The sequence below is a fragment of the Ovis aries genome, chromosome 26, assembly GCF_016772045.2.
Source record: "Ovis aries strain OAR_USU_Benz2616 breed Rambouillet chromosome 26, ARS-UI_Ramb_v3.0, whole genome shotgun sequence".
Classification (NCBI taxonomy): Eukaryota; Metazoa; Chordata; class Mammalia; order Artiodactyla; family Bovidae; genus Ovis; species Ovis aries.
Genome location: NC_056079.1, coordinates 32,542,997 through 32,557,979, shown reverse-complemented (window position 1 = coordinate 32,557,979; position 14,983 = coordinate 32,542,997). Strand labels below are relative to the sequence as shown.

At 41.6% G+C, this 14,983-nt stretch overlaps 1 protein-coding gene across 11 annotated transcripts in view; it reads left to right on the top strand.

Annotated features, from left to right (window-relative positions):
- The window catches only part of NSD3 (nuclear receptor binding SET domain protein 3), a 103,808-nt gene that overhangs the window by 59,823 nt on the left and 29,002 nt on the right, over positions 1–14,983 (top strand). For 8 of the 11 annotated variants that reach the window (XR_003587200.3, XM_060407145.1, XM_042241419.2 and 5 more), the window contains 6 exons: positions 1,233–1,278; positions 4,274–4,404; positions 5,455–5,583; positions 6,594–6,720; positions 12,802–12,999; positions 13,697–13,870. Coding sequence is in view for 10 of the 11 variants with exons in the window: in XM_060407145.1 (XP_060263128.1) it covers positions 1,233–1,278; positions 4,274–4,404; positions 5,455–5,583; positions 6,594–6,720; positions 12,802–12,999; positions 13,697–13,870 (805 nt within the window). In the remaining variant the exon portion in view is untranslated. Of the gene's footprint in view, positions 1–1,232; positions 1,279–2,188; positions 3,872–4,273; positions 4,405–5,454; positions 5,584–6,593; positions 6,721–12,801; positions 13,000–13,696; positions 13,871–14,983 lie in introns of those variants that run through there. The other 3 variants (XM_012105933.5, XM_060407146.1, XM_060407147.1) reach the window with 1 other exon arrangement.

The window sequence follows — 14,983 nt, the reverse complement described above, 5'->3', positions numbered from 1 at the left end:
GCTGGTTCCCCAGTTCACTCTGTGACCAGCCAGACTAAAATTAATAAGGAGAATGAGTACCAAAAAATGGGACAGATTGTTAATGCCACTGTGTTTAGTTAGTAGCAGAACAATACCAGTGATTATTTAGAAGATTTTATATTTGTATCGCCAATTGTATCTTGTAAAAGCTCTTCTGTTGTATGCTTTTTTCCTACCTGTTATAAAAAATAAAAAATAAAAAAAATTTTTTTAAAACTTAGAAGAATCCTTAAATATTTACAAATGTGTTGCAACATGCATGTTTCACCACATCTCAAAGAAAACTAAAATTCAGTTTGTAGCTTAAGCAGGAACTCCTCCAAAGAGCATCCTTCCTTCAGTTCCAATAGTTCAGCCCTCCAGTTACCACGAGTTTTACATATCCTTTGGCAGAGTAACTTCTGATCTTGCTGTCCTAATGTAGGATCAAGACACTGTTCATAAGACACTCAAGAAAGCGCTTTTGCAATATTGCAAACTTAAGTTTGTACTAGCAGCAAAAGTATTGAGCTTCCAGCTGTATGGAGCCCCATAGCACTCTCTACAGAGAGAGTCCTGATCCCCAGCAACTTAGATGTCAGTGCAGGCACGGAGGATCTTTAAAGTGGTTGTGAGTTGCATTGACCTGAGTATCGTAGTGGGACTTCCCTGGTGGCTCAGACGGTAAAGCGTCTGTCTACAATGTGGGAGACCCAGGTTCGAGTCCTGGGTTGGGAAGATCCCCTGGAGAAGGAAATGGCAATCCACTCCAGTACTATTGCCTGGAAAATCCCATGGACAGAGGAGCCTATCATAGTAAGTAAGAGAGGAGTATCATAGTAAGTAAAAAATTACCCTAAACATCTTTGGGGCAGGTGGAGTTTACAGCATCCTCTGGGCTGCTTGTACAAACAGCCCCTCTCCTGCCTCCCAGATGAGGAGGAAAGCATCTGGGTTGTCTTCAGGCACTGAGGAAGCAGTGGGAGAGGGCTGCCCGAGCGCATGTGGCTGAGTGTTGCCCTTGGTGCCCAGCACAGGCAGCTCGGACTGAAACCCTCCCTGACCCTGAGACAGCTTTACCCAGAAAACGGGACCATGTCCAGATTTCAGATGCATTCATTGCTCATCATGACTTAGATTGATGGCCGTATTATTCCCCACCCCCCCACTGTTAATCTAGCAGAAGGAAAGAAAAATTCCCCACTCATGCTGTATTTTTCTGTCCAAAACAGGTTGAAACAGTTCCTCAGGCTACAGTGAAGACTGGATTACAAAAAGGTGAGTTATTTATAATGTTGCTCTGCATTTTCCTCAATTAAAACCAATTTTAAAGAATTCTTCGTACTTCATGTATTTTTGTGTGTCTCTGTAAATCATTGTTGTCGCTCTTCAGTCAATGATTTGTGTGAAACTGAAGCATTCCCCTGTGTTTGTGTGTGTGTGCGTGCGCGCGCGCCTGCCTGCGTGTGTGTCTCTTAGAATTGATCTTACTCTGTGCCTCCATGTGAAAAGTCTTGTTCGTTTTGGTAAATTGGAGAACACCATGTAGGCTTAATACCTGTTTGCAACTTTTCTCCTTAAGATTCTGGGGTTTCACTGGTTTATAAACTAGGGATGTGACGAATCCACTTTTTTTGGTATTCGACTGAATACCGAATAGTAGCTATGTCAATAGCTGGCAAACCTGGACTATGACAAATCAGACGAGACCACCTGATTGAAAAAAAAAAAAAATCTTACCACGTTTATTCTTACAGTGCTGTAAAATCTTTTTTTTGTAAATTACAATGATTCATAGCCTACTTATGGCCATTATTTGCTGATCTTATGCAGAATCTATTTGAGATATGCACAAAGTTTAAGAAACCTTAAACTTAAGTCTGTACTTTCTGTGTGCAATTTGACTGCAGTACAAACTCCATAGCATTGATTCGTGCGTTTTTGGTGAGATCAGACTGTATTTAATGCCTGTAGTTTACTCTGGGCAAATTGCATTATTAAAAAAAAAAAAACACCAGCCTCTCTGCATTCTCGGGGAGAAGTCTGCAGCGATGGTCTCCGTGGAGATCCTCAGCAGAACTGAACAGCCTCTCGGAGGGAACACTGCTTGGCGGAGCTCCAAGAAAAGACATCGCGATCGCTGCGAGATTAGGAGGCCTGATTGCGTTGTGTTTCCACCATTCCACAGGGTCGGCGGACCGGGGCGTGCAGGGCTCTGTCAGATTCAGTGACAGCTCCGTCTCCGCAGCGATTGAGGAAACTGTGGACTGAGATTCCTGTACAATTTCATCCCAGAAACTCCAGACTTGTAGTCTCCATGCAAGATTTCTTTGTCGGCGGCTCGATAAAACAGTTTCTTTGTTTTCGATTTTGATTTTGCCAATCATCACTATTGGCGTTTTCCTGCCTGGTTTCTTCTTCAAGACTCTGAACAATTGCTTTAACATTCAAATGATTTTTTTTTTTTTTTTTTTTTTGGTCTGAGCTGGATGGGTACAGCTTAAATCATGGGTCCAGCCTAAAAAAACCATCGTTTAACTTACATTGATCAATTTCAACATGGACTGTTTTTGGGGGTTTTTTTGTTTTTTGTTTTTTTTTTTCGGTTTTGCGTTTTTAAATAAAGCATCATTAATGCACATTGCAGGGTTTTGCCAAACAGCCCAAACTGTATACATTACAATCATTAAAAGCTCTTATTTTTTTTAACATTAGTGCCGTTATCATGGAGAACAGCGTGGTGGCTGCCTGTGGGCAGTCTGTCCTTTTTCTAGCATTTTCAGAAACTCATCGGAAATGGCGGTACCTGTGTTTCCCTCCGAAAGCCTCTCAGTACAGCACTCCTGTTCCTCTCTTAAAACTCCTTGTTAATCCAGTGATCTTTTAGGCCAAGGAAATATGTTGTGGTGGTGTTCTGGGTCCGTACACCAACAATGAAGGAGATAGATTTGTGTACTTGTGTTTTTTTTTAAAAATCAGCGTTAACATGGGCAGGCACCCTCACTTTATAGATGTAAGGAAACCCTCAGTTGAAAACCTTGTAGGATGGGCTGTGATGACGAGGTTCCGGTTAACCTGAGCAGTCTCACGAGGTCCACATCCTCCACCACAGACCGTGGCCACACACCAAGTACTGCTCCCCGCCCAGCCTTTTCGGATCTTCACGGCCCTCGGGAGACCTGTTCCTCCTGGGTCTCTTCTGGACTGCACACCTCCACCATAGCTTCCTGGGCTGATCTAAGATGTCTGTCTGTTGTATGGAAATTTTTTGGGGAAAAAAAATGTCCCAAACACAAAACTGTGGGTTGAAATATTAAGCGTCTCCTTGATTCCTTTGGTATCCACCGTGGCTGATCCACACGTTCCATCGTGGCTGTTTCTGTATAGCCTATACTGCATTAGCCTGAGAGATTGTTGCTTTGTAACTTTTTGCACTATTGTTTTGGCCGGATTTGTATTACACACAGTTTTAAAAAAAAAAAAAATTCTACACTATTCTCTGCCTTTTTTTTTTTTTCATACTTATTCCTTCCCGCACCAGTTCCACACAGAGGCCTCTCATCCAGCTGTTCGTGATTTGGCTGCACTTGAACATTGATTGTCTGTTTACAGCCCTCAGCACTGTGTCGCCTAGATGGCATGACGTGTGTCGCGGTGCTGCAGCACTTGTAATGGTCACAGTAACTGCCCTCCACCGAGGAAGTCTCAGACGAACAATTGTGAACATCCAGGATTTATCTGGGGTGGGGGGCAATGATCATCTGAAATGCAAAATTCGGGGGAAAATGGCGCTATCCGTGTACGACTCGAATACGAATCAGAGATTTGTCACATCCCTAATAAACAAGAAGGAGGTGTCTCTGCAACCGTATTTGTAAGCTGCACAGTGTGTTGGGTTTTATGTCTTCCCTCCCCCCGCCCCCCCCAAATTGAACGGCTCCTTGCATTGCTCCCAATCGATCCGCTGTCCTGCAGTTCTCACCGAATTGGTGTTTAGGTCGGAACTTGGGCTCTGTGCCCGAAAATAGCTTTAGTGCAGGAGCTCAGAATTAAATGTTTTCAAAGAGCGGTTGTAAATTACATCACTCACCATCAGGAAGGTCAGAAGCTTATGAAGTTTTGACTCGTGACTTCAGTGTTACAAAGAGAGCTATGCTTTTTTTTTTTTTCTCACACTACAGATGAGTTTGGGGAAAAAATATTCTCCCACAAGAAAAAATTAAAACAAATGTTAAGCACTATTTTAGGATTAATTTCGGTGTGTTGTATTAAGGTGCCAGCGAGATTTCAGATTCCTGTAAACCTCTAAAGAAAAGGAGCCGCGCCTCAACCGACATAGAAATGGCTGGTTCCACGTACAGAGACACGTCTGACTCCGATTCCAGAGGGCTGAGTGACCTGCAGGTAAGTATGTCCCAGAGCCTGGGTGCAATGCCATCTTGCTTTGCCAAACCAAGTAACCAAGTAATGCTTTGCCTGGCTTTTTTTTTTTTTTTTTTTTGGCGAGAATGAGAATTGGGGAAAAAAATATGGGTAGTAAAGGAACCATTTTGGTTATTTTGTAACTTAGTGCGGGGGTCGCTCCGCAGAAAGAGCGAGGCAGTGGAACTTCCCTCAGCAAAGCTGAGGAGTCCCGAGAAGAGGTGAGCCTGCTGTCCGCTGACCCAGCCCCTCGTAAGTGAGAAACAATCAGACGCGACAGGGGTTCCCTCTGAGCAGTTCCGCTTTATTGCCACAAACTCTTGGTTTATATAGGCAAGCAAGGGGGTTCTGCGAGGGACCTCCCATAGTTGCACCAATCACGTTAAAGGTCAAATTATAATATGCATATAAGGTCAAGTCGTCATGAGCTTAATAGGAGTCTATGGTAATCACGTACTGTCCACGTGTACGAAAGTCAAGAGAGCCAATCAAAAACTCTAACATGGGCCACGCCCCTATCTCTATCGCTGGACGCCATCTTGGCTTCCAACCGCAAAAGCTAGCCCGTTTTTTTTTAAGGTTTCCCACGTAGGGCCCCACAACTTACGAGTCCCTTAACTTTGCTAATCTTTTGGATCGGAGGTCTCCAACCTCTGGGATCTAAGGCCTGACGATCCGAGGTGGAGCTGATATAGTAATAACAGAAATCAAACTCAAAACAAATGTAATGTGCTTGAATCATCCCGAAACCACACCCCGCCCTGCACCCCTAGTCCATGGAAAAGTTGTATTCCATGAAACCTATCCCTGGTGCCAAAAAGGTTGGGGACTGTGGGTTGGGGTTTTTTTTTTGTTTTTTTTTTTTTTCACTTTAACAGTTTCTGTCAAACACCAGACATCTGGTATCCAGGGGTTTTAGAAAGAAGAGGTTGTGGGAAGATTTATCTGAGCAAGGCTTACTAGGATTATCATAGCACCTAATTTTGAGGAGATTCTTGTTTTTCTTAAAAGCTTGTTCTGTTTTCCATGCAGGCAGGCTTTGGAAAGCAAGTCGATAGCCCTTCAGCTACTGCAGAGGCAGACGTTTCTGATGTGCAGTCCGTGGATTCAAGTTTGTCACGAAGAGGCACTGGAATGAGCAAGAAGGATACTGTGTGTCAGGTAGGCAAGGGGCCTGTCCTGCAGCTTGAAACAATGGCCATGATGTCCTGCCAGTGTACCGCTTCTGTCCTGTCAGGATAGTATATTTCTTAAAAAAAAAAATTGTATTCCTTTATTTGGCTTCACTGGGTCTTCCTTACAGTATGTGGGATCTAGTTCCCTAATCAAGGATCGAACCCAGGCCCCTTGCATGGAGAGCAAGGAGTCTTAGCCCCTGGACCACCAGGGAAGTCCCAGAGAGGGTAGTATCTTTCTGAATTGCAATATTACTTTAAAGCTACAGACCTCAAAGCCACTTCTGGCTCTTTTCTTCCCTTTCGGAGTTGGAATACTTCCTATTCACATGAAACTTCGGGTCCTCACTGGGATATTGTTTAGTTGCTAAGTCAGATCTGACTCTTTTGCTACCTCATAGACTGTAGCCCACCAGGCTCCCCTGTCCATGGGATTCTCCAGGCAAGAATACTGGAGTGGGTTGCCATTTCCTTCTCCAGGGGGTCTTCCCAACCCAGAGTTCAAACTGGAGTTTCCTTCATTGGCAGGTGGATTCTTTACCACTGAGCCACATTGGAAGCCCCCTTTATTGTGATACTCTCTTATTAATTAGAAGTAAATGACAGATGTCTGCCTTCAAAAACATTCCCTTAAATTTAAGTTGATATTACTGTTTTTAAGGTTTATTTCCCCTTTCTGAAAAATACTGATTTGCCCTGTGAAGCAAAGTTGAAGTCTGCAGATTCCAAACAAGGAATCATCAAAGATCGAGTATAACTTTTAAACTTTATATCTATTGGGTACAGGGAAGAGTTTGCTAGTTCAGTGGTTCTCAAAGTGAGGGCCAAGGGCTAGCCGCACTGGCACAGTCAGGATACTTACTGGAAATTCTCAGGCCCAACCCAGACCCACTGAATCAGAAACCGTGGACCCAGCAAGCTTGTCTTCACAGGCCCTCTAGTGGCCCCGATGCCTGGTAGAGTTTGAGAACTGCTGTTTTTTTTGCCTTGTTACAGATCTGTGAAAGCTCTGGCGACTCTCTGATTCCCTGTGAGGGAGAGTGCTGCAAACACTTCCACCTGGAGTGCCTGGGCTTGTCATCACCCCCTGATGGAAAGTTCGTCTGTGTCGAGTGTAAAACTGGTGAGCATCCCTATTCTGGGTAGATACAGGGCGGCAGGTGGGGGTATACAGAGCCTCTGTCTCCTCTGACTGTACAGAGGTTACATCAACCTCTGACTGTGATGGTTACATCACAAACTGTAACCATGGGGAGCTGTATTTTTAGTGGAAAGATGGAGGGGCCAGAAATTGGTTTGAGGGGGTTGTCACCATTTCTTTCTTTTACCCCATATGTAGACTTCCACCAGTCAAAATAATTTATAGAGAAAGGAATAGGTAAGTTTTTATTTCTTTTGTGTCATAGCCTCACTTTTAGGTAAAGTCATGGAAAGTAGGATGTTACCAATAATGTAAGTGAAAAGTCACCTGGTTGTGAGATGGCCTGGTAGTGCTTCTAGGAACCTGTTTGTATGTTTTTGTGGGTTTTAGTTCAGCTTTGCTGTGAGAAACTATGAGCCAGTTGGATGTCAAGTATTTATGATATGCTGACCTTACCTTTGATACTTTATTATTTTCCTACTCTTTCCCCCCTTTATTTGGATTCTCATAGATATTTATTTTATACTTTTTTACTTGTATGCCTCCAAAAATCTCTTGTATATTCCAAACTCTATTAGAACGGTAACTTTGTTTTTAACCAAACACTTCCTAAATGCCAGCTGCTCTTAATACTCGGCATTTTGTCTTCTTATCTTGTTTGATCCTCATTACATTATGAGATCACTACTATTATTATGTCCATTTTACAGAGTGTGAAACTGAGGTTTAGAGCGTTTGGTTCCCAGCCTTGCCCAGAGTCACAAAGATATACATGGTGAAGCTGGGGTTCCGGCTCAGGAGGCAGAGCTTGACCCCAGGGTCCTTGCTCTTTCCCATTGCCTTCTGCCACCTTGACCCAGTAGACAGGGATCATGTATCATATATCCTGACCACACCCACACACCCTTACTTATATACACAGGCAAAAACTAAGCTACAGAAGCTAAGAGAAATAACTTATATTTTTCCCTATGTAAGGTATCATTTTATTGATCACATTTAGACTCTGCAGAAAAACTTTTGGACAGTTTGCCAGCTGACAGCCTCAGAGTCAGATTATCTACACATTGTTTTATTTGGCCTTCAAAATGAGTTCTGAACGTGTAAACACACAACAAGCACGTACTCTTGGTTCCCCACCTTCCCTACTGTGCCCTTATTCTGAAACCCTGTCACTCAGTCATTGATGTGCCTGGCGCAACTAAGCTTTCAAATTTTCAGCCTGTAGTTTAAATTACTGATGGGAAGGACCGTGTATCTCAGTATTAAAACATTCTTAGGGCTTCTCTTCTAACTCTAGAACCAGCAGAAATCTGCCAACAAATGTTAGATGTAATCTATTTGGTACACATCTACTAGAAAGTTTAAGAAGCAAATTTGCTTTAAAAGCAATTTAAGTAAACAAAGTTAGAGGACTCATACTTCCTGATTTCAGAATTTACTACAAAGCTACAGTAATTAAAACAGTGTGGTACTAGCATAAAGACATGAACCAATGAAATAGATTGGGGAGCCCAGAAATAAACTCACATATGGTCAAATGATTTTTTAACAAGGGTGCAAACACTGGTCAATAGTGTTTTCTATAAGTGGTGCTGGGAAAATTGGATCCACATTCATTGAACTTGAACCCTTACCCTATGCCATATATATATATATATTAATTCAAAATGATCACAGACCAGAACATAAGAGCTGAAAGTATAAACTCATAGGTGAAAACACCAGAAATAAATAATCCAATTCAAAATTGAGCAAAGGACTTGAATAGACATTTCTCCAAAGAAATAATACAAATGGCCAGTAAGACATGAGAAAATTTTCATTCTCATTACAAACATCATTAGTAATCCAGGAAATGCAAGAGTAACTGTTTTTTAAATTGCTTTTGATACATTTTTTATCACATGAAAATCAGTTGGATACCAATGTGGTACACTGCCAACATATTAGGAATGTAAACTCAGATTCTTTAAGGTAATTTAGGAAGTTTTTTTATTTGTTTATCAAAAGATAAACACATTACATGTAAAAAGTATCAGGATACATGCGTGATAAGTTCTTATACTTCCTGTTAGGTAAAAGGCGACCAGGTACACCCAAAAAGTGTTTAACGGGCTTTAATGGCGAAGTGCTCCGGGCTTTAATGGCGAAGTGCTCCCGGGCGTGGTTCCCGGACCCTAACGCGGCAGGTCGAGGAAATCCGCGCCGGGACCGTGTTGGAAGTTTGTTTATATATGCACGTTGCGAGGGCTGGCTGGGCTAGCGGATGGAGGTTTGGATAGGCTGCTGGTTCCTGGCCTCGCCAGCTGATAGATTTCTCTATGCGACTGGGGCGGGGCGGCTTCAGCTGGCGGAGTGTGCTGTCATTGGTCCCTGGTGTCTGGGAGGCTCCCTCCGTTAGGGACTGAGGAGGGGGCGGCTCGTCATGGCAGCCTGCGAAGTGTGCTGTCATTGGTCCCTGGGATCTGGGAGGATCCTCCCTTAGGGACTTTCTCCAGAGGGAGGGAGAGGAGGGGCGGCCCATCATGGGCCCCACCCCCCCCACCCCCCTGGTAGCTTAGTTGGTAAAGAATCCACCTGCAATGCAGGAGACCCAGTTTGATTCCTGGGTTAGGAAAATCCCCTGGAGAAGGGATAGGCTACCTACTCCAATATTCTTGGGCTTTCCTTGTAGCTCAGCTGGTAAAGAATCTGCCTGCAAAGTGGGAGACCTGGATTCGATTCCTGAGTTGGGAAGATCCCCTGGAGAATGGAAAGGCTACCCCCTCCAGTATTCTGGCCTGGAGAATTCCAGGGACTGTATAGTCCATGGGGTCGCCAAGAGTTGGACACGACTGAGCAACTTTCCCATGCCCTAGTGAGGAGGGAGAGCAGTGGAATCATCCCCATGCTAGAGCCCTAAGCCTGAGTCTTACAGGGATTTATAGCTCAGCTCTATTAGTGTAACGGCACCGCTCGTTACAACAATTTTCGTTTATATTAGACTTACTTTGATCATTATGAAAGCCTATTTCATTTTTATATGGAGCAGTTTATGCATTAGGTAAAGCCAAACCTTTTAAACTTTAAAATAATTTTCTTTTAATTTTTTACATTTCTAAAAGTTATTTTAAAAACAATAGTATTTCTTTCTTATCTACCCATATGTTAAAATATAATTTGAAATTATATATATGCAGTGGGACAACAGCAACCCAAAAAAAACCCTGCTGTTCTTTATTTCTGTAGCAAAAACAATTTTTTAAAAAATTTGAACATGACTGTGTATATACTAATTTTGAAGAATTTTTATAATTCACCCAATTTAACACTGCTGTATTTTATTTATGCAGCAAAGCCAGTTAAAAACAACAACAAATATTTGAACATCACAGTTATAAGTACTAATTTTAAAAGATCTTTATGACTTAGTCAAATTGTAATGGTTAGCTACTTCCAAAACCACATCCAACTTTCTGTTAAAAATCAAAACAAAAAACTATTCCTTGTAAATTTTTTTCCTTCAGAATTTTTATAACATCATAAGAAAAATGAGCAAAAAACTTGAACACTTCCCAAAAGATGAATCCAAATAAATAGCCACTTAAAATTTCCATATGTCACACAGACACAAAATGAAAACGCCAATCCTGATTTTAAAAGGCAGATAATGACAGCTTTCGGTTGTTTGCAGTTGCAAACAGTACTTCAGCCAACATCCTTTTACACATACAAGTCTTCTCTAGCACAGACAGCAAGTAGAATGTCTAGGCCACAGAAAGTAGATGTCTCCTTTCAGAATGGATACTGCTTTGCTGCCTTCTGAGCTAGTTCTTTCCAACTTACCTCCTACCTTTTATGAGTGCCTGTTTCACCACACCCTAATCACAGCCAGCACTATCAAACTCTGTGCATTTTTTTCCTATTTGATGAATTTTTCTAATGTTACTTGTGGTTTTAATTAGCATTTATCTGATTACTAGTAAAGTTGAGCATTTTGGCACATGTTTATTGGCCGTCTGTCTTTTTTGCTTTCTATAAATTGCCTGTTCATACCCTTTGCCCACTTTTATATTAGGCCATTTCTACATTGATTCATAGTTCTTTATAGTGGTTCAGTTGCCAAGTCACGTCAGACTCTTGCGACCCCATGGACCGTAGCCTACGAGGCTCCTCTGCCCATGGGATTTCCCAGGCAAGAATACTGGAGTGGTGTGCCATTTCCTTCTCCAGGGGATCTTCCTGATGGAAGGGTCGAACCCCGTGTCTCCTGCACTGCAGGTGAATTCTTTACTGCTGAGCCACCAGGGAAGCTCATAAGTCTTGTGCTCTTTGCTTATATATGTTATATATATTTACCCCATGATTCTTCTTTATTTTGTATTGATTGATTGATTGGCTAATGCATGGATGCTACGTTGCTTCAGTTGTGTCGGACTCTTTGTGACCCTATGGACAGCCCTCCAGGCTTCTCCGTCCATGGGATTCTCCAGGCAAGAATACTGGAGTGGGTTGCCATTTCCTCCTCCAGGGGATCTTCCCCACCCAGGAATCAAACCCGAGTCTCTTATGTCTCCTGCATTGGCAGGCAGGTTCCTTACCACTAGTGCCATCTGGGAAGCCCGATTGATTGGTTAAAGCATAGTTGATTTATATTAGTTTCAGGTGTAAACCATAATGATTCAATATTTTCATAGAATATACTTCTTTTAAAGTTATAAAATATTAGCTATATTTCGTGTGCTGTACAATATATCCTTGCATCTTACCTATTTTATTATACATAGTAGTTTGTACCTTTTAATCACCTACGCTCATCTTGCCCCTTTTCATCATGCCTCTTCCCACTGGTAACCATTAGTTTGTTCTGTTTCTGTGAGACTGTGTTGTTATATTCATTCATTTGATTTTTAGATTCTACATATGTGATAATATCACATATGAACTCTTTATATAGCAAAACATAATCCTTTGTCATCCTTGTTGCATTTATTTTTTTACATCTGTTTGTTTTTCACTTGTTCCCATTTTTTGGTTTTTTTTTTCCTTCCCCATTCTAATTGTTTCTGTCTCACAGTGTTTGGCAGATTGATGAGTGGAGCCTTCTGAGCTTCAGAGTTTCTGTATTGGTTTCTAATTGTAGTTTCAATTTCCTAAATAGTTTATAGAACTATCATATTTTCTATTTATTTTTGTGCCAGTGTTAATAAGTTCTGTTTTTCTAGGAATCAGTTCGTCTAAATTTTCAAATTTATGCAAAAAGGTAGTGACATCCTCCTATTTGTTTAAACATTTGTAGGATTTGTAGTGATGCATCATTTTGCATTTTTTATATTCTTAATATTGCTGCTTTTTCTCCATTTTTTTATTAGTTACTTATTGCCAGGGATTTCAGTTCTTTTTCAGAGAACCGAGTTTCTGTTTTGTTAGTTATCCCCAGTCCATATTGACTTCACCCAGTTCTTGCAGAGTGCATTCACAGGTGCAGAATTCTGGCTTGGTAACAGCTTTCTTTCAGCCCTTAGTGATAGCATCCCCTGGCTTCCAGCTTTCTCTTTCCATCAGCTTTCAGTCTTGTTTCTCTGAAGGTGATTTTAATATTTTCTCTGTCCTTGATTTTCTGCAGTTTTAATAAGACATCTAGCCATAACTTTGTTTTTATTAGGATTATGAGTTTTCATTTTATGTCTGATCTACAAATGGAAATTCTGATTATCTGATCACATCTGTCTTTCCACTGGTTATTTCTTTATTCTTAGTTGGGAAGACCTGCTGCTCTCAAGTGTTGAAAAATTCTGCTCTAGGTTTTCTATGGACTCTATTTTAGTGTAAAGTGAGAAGTGGGGATCTGAATTGCTTTTAGTGCTATATCTTCAAATGGGTGATCAATTATTGTGGAAAGTCAGTTATTCTAGCAAGTTTTATTGTCATGTTTTAACTGTTTTCAGCACTTTTTTGTATATTAAAATCTTACACATAGTAGTAGAATCTGTAGGGGGAGGGGTTAGCTCTCTGATATCAGTAGCTGCTTCTGATTTAATCCAGATTTTATTTAAACTGTGTTCCTCACCAATTTTGCAGGACAGCACCCGTGTTTTTCATGTAAAGTGTCTGGTATGGATGTGAAGCGTTGCTCTGTCAGCACTTGTGGGAAATTTTACCATGAAGCCTGTGTCCGCAAATTCCCAACTGCCATCTTTGAATCAAAAGGCTTCCGCTGTCCCCAGCACTGCTGTTCTGCCTGCTCTATGGAGAAAGATATCCACAAAGCAAGTAAAGGTAAAACAAAGCTAAGGAAGGGGACAACGTTTGGGGTTGTTTTAAGTGCAATGGCAAACAGTAAGCACATTATTATAAAGAACATTGGGCATCCTCCCTTTGTTTATCTATAGCTGTTGCAGCTGGGCCACAGTAGATAGTAAAGTAAGTGGTAAATAGATAGTAAAATAAAATTAGTAAAGTAAGATAGTAAAAAACACAGTCGTATCTGACTCTCTGTGACCCCATAGACTGTAGCCCACCAGGCTCCTCTGTCCTTGGGATTATCCTGGCAAGAATACTGGAGTGGGTTGCCATTTCCTTCTGCAGGGGATCTTCCCAACCCAGGGATCAAACCCGTGTCTCCTGCATTGGCAGGAGGATTCCTGACCACTGAACCACCAGGAGAACCCTAAGATAAGTGGATACAAGGTTCTAATTCAGACCATGAGAAGTAAATTCCATATGTTCAAAATTACCCCTGGAGATTCCTTCAACAGGTGCCATATTGGCGACCACCATTTCTCCAGCACTGGAGCAGACAAAATTTTTTTGAGTGACCTCTAGATGGGCACTACATTTAGGGACCATACAGCATAGAAATGGCAGAGCCAAATTAGTTCTACTATAACCAGTATCATCCTGGGTCCCCAAAGATCTCCCTTTGTGTCAGCAGATGCTTTGTGACCCAGGTTCCTCCCTGACCATCTTCCAATAGGTCGCATGGTGAGATGTCTGCGGTGCCCAGTCGCCTACCACTCCGTAGATGCTTGCATTGCTGCCGGCAGCACCCTTGTGTCTTCCTGCGCTCTCATCTGCAGTGACCACTCCACACGGAGCACTGGCTCTTCCTCTGCTGTAAATGTAGGCTTTTGTTTCGTTTGCGCCAGAGGTGAGTCTCAGTCCTTTCTCTTCAGGTCTTTCTAGGTTCATTGGTAAATTTCCCCATTAAAATCGAGTTCCAGGAATACCCCTAAGAGAGATGCACACTTGCAGCAACCAGTCCCTTTTGTTAAATTAGATACTCAGACTGTTAGAATATTAATCCTTCCATAAATTAAGCTAAATTCTGCTTAATTTCTTAGTAACTTAGAGTTAAAGATGAGTCCTCAGTGTTCCTGTTTGGAGCATCAAAAGATTACAGTTGACCCTTGAACCACGTGTTTGAACTACCCGCATCCACTTGTGTACACTGTTTTCTCAATGTGTACTCCAGTGTTGGTGGAATCCACAGATGCAGGAGAGAGACAACTGTAAAGTTACAAAGGATTCTGACTGCGTGGGGGTCAGCGCTCCTAACCCCCACATTGTTTAAGGGTCAATTCTCTTCACTTTTCCAAACAATTCTTCAGTTTGAAATAGAATCTTCTCATGTCATATTATGTAATCCAGAGTTTCCAACTAATTTAGATTTCACTTGCAAGGCAAGAAGATCACATTTATTTTTCAATTATTTATGTTGTATTTTATCATGTTTTGGTCTGGCATCGAGGGAGGCCTAATGGGATACAGCCAAGGCAACATATGGGGTATATTAGTTAAGAGGCTGCAGTGCAGGCTTTCTTACTTGCCAGCTGTTGATACTTAAGTCTGCCAAGAGATTGATCAATTAAAAACAATATTGTATCCCTGAGGGTGTCAGTGAACTTAAGTTCGTGATAAATCTAAAGTAAAATTTCTTTAGCTGAATATGATACGGAGTATTCACCTTTACAGAATGTCTCAGCTATTTTATAATAAAAACAATTTTTAGTGTAATGTTTAGTGTAATCTAAAGTGTAAGCATTTTAGAAATCAACTAATATCCCCAAACACAGTTTGTTGGGATTTTTTTGTTATAAATGCTGAGTTTTCTAAACTTCCCTTAGTGTGAAATTCTTGAAAGGATTCTATGGCATGTCAGGCCTATTAGATTATGTTTGGCCTATATTGTGGAGAAGGCGATGGCACCCCACTCCAGTACTCTTGCCTGGAAAATCCCACGGACAAAGGAGCCTGGTAGGCT